Source organism: Salvelinus sp. IW2-2015, linkage group LG11 (genome assembly GCF_002910315.2).
Source record: "Salvelinus sp. IW2-2015 linkage group LG11, ASM291031v2, whole genome shotgun sequence".
NCBI classification, from domain to species: Eukaryota; Metazoa; Chordata; class Actinopteri; order Salmoniformes; family Salmonidae; genus Salvelinus; species Salvelinus sp. IW2-2015.
This window is the reverse complement of record NC_036851.1, coordinates 39,723,231-39,730,809: the sequence shown is the minus strand read 5'-3', so window position 1 is coordinate 39,730,809 and position 7,579 is coordinate 39,723,231. Positions and strand designations below refer to the sequence as shown.

The following is a 7,579-nucleotide window of genomic DNA, read 5'->3' as shown; positions in this document are numbered from 1 at the left end:
TATTAACCAATGTTTTTTAATCAATCATTTATAGGAAGTTCTATACCAAAGGTAGAAATCCTATACTTTCCCTCAGACGGTTAACACCAGGTGTTTATACAGATGTTAAATAGGGGGAAATGCACAGTATTGCTGTGATAGACCGTAGAATATTTCAGACCTGTGCTGTTGTGSTCATACATTTGTATGCAGAAATAAAACCATTAGACAAAACAATTGATTTTCAAAGAAAAATGTACACAATTTAGCTTTTTTCTCATGCAGTAGTACTACTTTGCTGACATTTCATTGTAACTTGTTCTAGTCAGTAACATCAAATGTGTAATTATAACTAACCACAGGCGGTCCGTGACAATGACATTTCTAGGGGCACCAGAAAAAAAGCAGGAAAATTCATACTGAGAGAAAGGAAGAATGTAAGAGAATTAAAGAAAGATGAGTACAGGGAGAGACAGGACCCCCCCCATCCGCCCCAGGGTACACTGACTCCAAGTGGATACAGCACTCTAACCAGAACAGGTGGTTCACCACTGCCACTTTATTATTATCATTGTCTCAACGGTTTCTGCAGTTAGGTGAGCATCAGATCACTCATTTGTGCTTTATCAACTCCCTGTGAGCAGAAATAAAGCGCTTATTCAAGAGATATCTGTAACCTCTCTACTGTATAGGCAAGGATTCACATATATCATGTTCTCCTCTTACTCGTGCTAGAATAAAAACGTATTTTTGCAATTTTAATGTCACAATATAGAAAATAATAAAAACAGAAACATACATTGTTTTGCATATCATTTACATAATTGCTATGTACAGTAGGAAGTGCAGTATTTCATCAGTTACCATAATTGGCTGACCTAAAAGAATGAGGATAAAACTTTTTCCTCTCATGGCAATTTAGATTGGTCCCCCTGCTGCCATGCATCTCTGAATTCTGATGGCTTGTCTAGAAGTAATTTTCTAGAAGTAATTTCTTGACCGTTGCCATGTATTTCAACTCTTCAAATGCTCACTCACTCCCTTCAATTGATCATGATCTAGATGGGTACAATCTATATGGTGGAAGCACTACAGAAGCGTTTTCTGTATTGCTTTCATTTGACCAGGCCTTTTGAGATCAGTGAAGAAGTGAAAGCGATAGGAAGGAACCAAGGGAGACGGATCCATTTTTCTTTAAGTATTATGAACGGGTCATTCCCTGCCAGAAGTTAGACTGCGCGAGGGAGCGATAGCTGGCCAAATCCATAGCACCATACTTAGCGGAAGAATAAGAAGAGAGGAAAAGAAAGAAAGCGGGAAGCTCATAATATGAGAAAAGTACTGTTAGAGTTTGGCTTGTCGACTGTGCGCAGTTAACAGAACACCACCTGGCTGAAAAAATATATATACATACCATACTTCAATTATACATAATTAAGTAAACTTAAGTAAAATCAGGCATTCAAAACGTCTTATACAGACACTGTGATCAGGTTCTCCTTCACAGTATGACAACACAGCATCATCCCATGGTTTTAGACCCATCAGTTGTACACAAAAGAAAACATAAAAGGTATTGAGGTTAGGATGTTGTAAGAATCTATAAATGTACGTGTCCATTGAAAAGTGAGACTGACTGGACTGGGTGTGCTTCCTGGTCTAACAGGAGGAGAAGGGCTGGGGGTGGACCTCAAATGGAGGAGATTCATATATAAAAGGCATACACAAAATCACAGCTCCTACTATCACACATTCTCTGGGGGTGTGACGATGGATTTTGTTCACTAGCACAGAAGGGAGGTTCTTCGAACCCGGGACTGTGAGTTATCAAACAAATCCAAACCGTTCTATGATTAGATCAGTGGGAGGTTGAGGGGTGTGAATTTATACATATGTGGAAAGGAGAACTAAGGGGGGTTTGGTGATAGCTTATCCCAGTGTTATGGCCTTAGGATGGGATGGTAGGGACGGACGGTCAGGGGACACCTATGGTTGCTGACAACCCTCATTTGTACAGGCAAGCAGAACCATCATTTTTCTGAATATCAGCATCATGGCTTCTCAGGAAGTTTGTAACACAAACAATGGCAGAACAAAGTCTGGTAATGACCCTGAACCGCAGGGTTAAGAATGTGTTGACCGTTGTAAAAAACACTGCGCATCGGGAGACTACAAAAATCTGTTGTATAAAAAGAGCAACGCTGATCATCCTTGTAACATTTAGGGGGAAAAGAGGAGTCTTGGTTTTGTTGTGGCGTTGGTTGATGAGCCGTTTGGTATTCTCCTGGAAATGAATACCTCTACACTGCACCTTCACCACGTTCAGAGCAGGACACTACAAGCCCTTCAACTGCATCAGTCCTGTCCAACCACAGTTAAAGGCCTGCTATACAACAGCATCCACTTGAAACAGCACAAATCACCTTCTATTTCGGGCACCCAAACACTCACACACGTTTAATATGTGGTAGGGTGTATGTTACTCTGTATGTCTCCCATCAGTCTCTTGCTCCATTCCAGGTCAGTACATGTCATTCGTACAGTCAAGAGACCCTGATGAAGGCAACTTGCTGCCCAAACTACGGTGATTTATAATAAATCAATTGCATCTGAACAAGTGTGCAGCTACATATACGTAGTTATAACTCCCACCAGCCAGCGGTTTCCTCATTATTTTATTGAGACGTCAGAATAAACGCTGACACACATGATTCAACTGATCAAGGTCGTGGTTGATTGGCTGATGAGGTGAATAGTGTGTTAATGATGGGCTGAAACAAAAACATGCACTCCCTGTGACTCCCAATCCCAGAAACCAGGAGTGAGTGAACACTGCCGCTGTACTCGGAAGCTAAATCAGTTCAGTCAGTACATGTCCTTGTAGATCTCCTGCAGCAGCGGGTGCAGCGAGGTCTCGGACTCTGTCTTCTTGATCTTCTGGACCAGCATGGCGTTCTCAGTTACCAGCTGGCGCAGGTCAGCCATCTTGTTGAGCAGCTTGGGGAAAAGGTACTTTGAGTCAGTGTGGTTGGCCAGCAGGTGCTGGTCCAGGGCCTGCAGGATGTTGTCCTGAATCTCCTCCACCTGCTTGATGTTTATCAGCCCCGGACGGTCTGACAGGAGGAGAGAGAGGGAAAGGATGGGAAGAGGAGAGGAGGGGCGAGAAAAGGAATGGGGAGAGGGAGGTAAGTATCTGTCAACTGGTAGAAAACAAACGTATATTTTAGCACTAACCTCAGCTTGTGATGATAGTAAAGGGGTTAGGGTTATTAGGACAGTGTATTGTGGTAATACAGTAATGAGTTTTCCCGGTAGCACCAGTATAGAATCAGCACATACCTCCACAGAGGATGATGGCGGCCACGAACAGGGCCAGGTCACTGTCATCCAGCTCCAGGGCGTTGAACTTGACCGCAAACTCAAACTTGGGCTCCATGATCTCGCTGAAGGGGCGCCGCAGGCTGCGCAGGAACTCTCGGGTCACAAAGCCCTTCCCATTGGCCACCAGCAACCCGTCCTTGTTCATGAGCGAGGGCAGCATGGCGAAGATGGCCTCGTGGACGCCGTACTTCAGCAGCGTCACCTGGTGGGGGGAGGGAGAACAGCAGCCTGATTATCATCACCTGATATCTCAACTCTTTGCTTATGTCAAGTATGTACACTGCATTTGGAAAGTATTTAGACCCCTTGACTTTTTCCACATTCTGTTACATTAGAGCCTTATTCTAAAATGGATTTAATAAAACATTTCTCATCGATCTACACACAATACCCCATAATGACAAAGCGAAAAACAGGTTTTAGAACATAGAACATGTATACATTTTCGAGTCTCATAACAAAGGATCTGAATACTTATGTAATTGTGATAGTTTTTATTTTTTTTATACATTATCAAAACAAATATCTGAAAACCTGTTTTTGCTTTGTCATCATGCAGTATTGGGTGAAGATTGATGGGAGGAAAAGCATTTTAGATTAAGGCTGTAAGGTAACAGAATGTGGAAAAAGTCAATACTTTGGGAATGCACTGTATACACGTTCTATATGTTATATTATAGTAGTTTGGGTCTTGAACACTGATTGGTTGAAACAGCATTCTAGCTGTGTGTGTGTGTGAGATACATATTATATATATTTATATCAAATTAAGTGATTTTAGTGGCAAGGCCATTTGGGGCAAGGCCAAGGTCTGCCAGGGCACATAGGCCATTAACCAAAATAGCCAATTAAATTGATCTGAAAACCAAAAAACACTAGCTATTCTGTTAAGAAAAACATAAGTGTATGTTAATGTTAATATTTTTTTATTTAACCTTTATTTAACTTGGCAAGTCAGTTAAGAGCAAGGTGGCGCCGGCATAGATTGTCGCCTCGCTTCCGAATCCTTAGGAACAAGCATTTCGCTAGACTCGCATTAACATCTGCTTACCATGTGACCAATAAAATTTGAAGAACAAATTCCTATTTACAATGACGGCCTACCCCGGCCAAACCCGACCAATTGTGCGCAGCCCTATGGAACTCCCAATCACGGCCAGATGTGATGCAGCCTGGATTCGAACCAGGAACTGCACTGAGATGCAGTGCCTTAGACCACTGGGCCACTTGGGAGCCCAATACATACATAATAAGCCTACATGTCAAAGTGTAGGTGATAGACTATAGCCTGTCATGTCCAGACCGATGCTGACAGGAGGGAGGCGCCTGAAAATGTAGTCAAACTTTAATTCGTCTTTTAATTACATAGATATAGGCTAAATGCCAGTCATGTTTGACAAATATAATGTAAGATAATTAATATTATCGTCTAAAGGCTTGATTCTGTCATACTCAAGGCACTGTTCGTTCAGATAGCAGAGAAAGGCCTGTTGTGCACAGCAACATCACCCGCCTTACAATCTGAGMAGATTGTCAACACTGAAACTATTTAACCATAATTATTTAAAACCTGGATGTTTTTTTGTAATTTTATGAGGCATGTCTTACCGTGTTCCAACCACAGGAATGTTAAGGCAATTATTTTATAAGCACTTCCTTATTTGCCATTGAAACCAATATCTCTCTCATGTTCAACTTTATTTTTCCAGCAGCCAAAGACGCAATCCTAGTCATAGAACAACCCATGCTAGTTGTTGCATCTTTAGATCTTGCCTCTAAATTTCTAAAGGCTATTTTCATCTCTGTCATATGAAACTGCTCACATTCGCGGTGCACTTTGGAGAACGGTGTTTTCCCGCTAATTGCTTTTTGGAACACTTGGGCTTATAGCCTACTGCTGTGTGCGCATTTCTGTGTTTATAATGTGAAGAAATTGCCTAATACTTGGTCAACATTTTAAGCTAAACGTTCTGATCTGTTGCATTAGCCGCATTGCTTTAAAACATTTWAAAAAATGATGTACAGTGGTTGTATTAATTTGGGCTCTATCATCCCACAACTGTCCCAGAGTATGTTTGGAATATTTATTGCACAGAAGAAGAAGCTGACAAATAGATAAATTGACATAGGTAGTGCTKTTGCTGTTCGTTACTCATCTTGTTGGCTGACGAAAAGAACATGTGGACAGTTCCAGAAGCCAAAGTCACAATCCTAGTCATATTAGCAAACCATACCAGTTGTTGTATCTTTAGATTCCCCCGAAGTTTCTAACAGAGATATTTGTCTGTCACATATGCAACCACTATCAGGAGCACTGTTTAGAATGGTGTTTTCCCCCGAATTGCATTTTAACAAATCTTTAAAAATAATGTTTTATTGGCTGCATCATTACATAAGTTGCATGTTCTATTAAGATGCATTACCATAATCTAAATGTGACTGTCATTCTGAGCACCATGGACGCCCTAATGGGTTATGCACCCAAGGCATATTGTTCCGTTATATTTCTTAAATGGCCGGTAAATTAAAATATTTTTGTTCACGTTCTCCGGCGCCACATTTTCCTAACAGAAACCCTGATTGTCTTACATAGACACACAGCTGAAATGCTGTTTCAGCCAATCAGCCTCCAGGAACCAAATGACCCAGTTTATAATGGCCAACATACCACACCACCTCTGGCCTTATTGGTGAAATATATCATAGCTTGCTATATATACACAATTCCTGGCTGTACAATAACTTTCCAACTTGGATAACAAAACTATTGATTAACGATTTGATTGAATGTAGTGTTGCTGTATATACCTGGTCGTTGAGGAAGAGGTCTACGAAGCCGGGGATACTCTTGGCGAACTCAGTGAGCTCCCTGACCGTCTCCACCGTGGTGCACTGGCAGCGGTAGAACACGTGTACCCCTATCTCCTTGTTGGGGGTCGTGCCGTTGATCAGCTGTTTCCACACCAGCCCGTTCTCAGCCTGGCACAAGGAGTCCATGTCGTGAATCACAAAGGGCTGCAGAGGAGGGAGAGAAAATAAGTTATTTAGTTAAGAAATAGAAGTAAAATAACAGTAACAGACTTTTCACTGGAAATTGCATTCTGCCTGTGCCTGGTTTAGGAAGATACACTAATAGGAAGAAAGTGTTTGCATACAACGGTGACACTGACATTTTGGCCTGTTCCCCTCTCCTTCCCGTCTCAGACACAACAGTGATAAGGCCTTGAGACAACCAGGATTTTTACCACAAGCTTATACACAGCTGCTAGACAACCAACACTACTGGAGAGCTAGGCAGTGTGAACAGAAGTGAAGTTTTAGTGCAGCTGTGCACCTTGGTGCTCCTGTGCCTTAGACTGCCATTCTAGAKTATAAGCTACATGCCCTGTTGCTTCAATTAGTGTTGATTGAAATTAGAATCAAAAAGGCCATGGACACAATTGAAGTGCATGGAAATAACTTGAGGTATAATTTTTGAAAAAAGTATTGTTTGATGAAACAGTGAATTTGGCCTTACTGCTATCAGCCCATAGAAATGCATTGAATAACAGGTTAATTTATGAATAAACAGAGTCCCTTCAAAAAATATGATAAAAAAATATATATTCTTGATCTTTTTTATAACTCCTTATTTTAGGCACTAAACTATCTCCATATATACAGTGCATTCAGAAAGTATTCAGACCCTTTGACTTATTCCACATTTTGTTACGTTACAGCCTTATTCTAAAATGTATTAACACCCCYCCCCCCCCCCCCTATCTACACATAATACTCCATAATGACAAAACAAAAAACAATTTCAAATTTATACTAGAAATACCTTATTTACTTAAGTATTCAGACCCTTTGCTATGAGACTCAGGTGCATCCTGTTTCCATTGATCATCCTTGAGATGTTTCCACAACTTGATTGGAGTCCACCTGTGGTAAATTCAATTGATTGGACATGATTTGGAAAGGAACACACCTGTCTATATAAGGTCCCACAGTTGACAGTGCATGTCAGAGCAAAAACCAAGCCATGAGGTCGAAGGAATTGTCTGTAGAGCTCCGAGACAAGATTGTGTTGAAGCACAGATCTGCAGCATTAAAAAGTCCACAAGAACACAATGGCTTCCATCATTCTTAAATGGAAGAAGTTTGGAACCACCAAATCTTTTCCTAGAGCTGGCTGGCCAAACTGAGCAATCGGGGGAGAAGGGCCTTGGTCAGGGAA

The 7,579-nt window shown here is 41.3% G+C and overlaps 1 protein-coding gene across 1 annotated transcript in view; it reads right to left on the bottom strand.

The window, feature by feature from the left end:
• The window catches only part of LOC111970368 (peroxisome proliferator-activated receptor delta), a 53,921-nt gene continuing 46,342 nt past the window's right edge, over positions 1–7,579 (bottom strand). The window contains exons 6-8 of the mRNA XM_023997061.2: positions 6,169–6,375; positions 3,319–3,562; positions 1–3,092 (exon numbers count right to left, since the gene is read on the bottom strand). Coding sequence (XP_023852829.1) covers positions 2,845–3,092; positions 3,319–3,562; positions 6,169–6,375 — 699 coding nt within the window. The 3' untranslated portion in view covers positions 1–2,844. The remainder of the gene's footprint in view (positions 3,093–3,318; positions 3,563–6,168; positions 6,376–7,579) is intronic.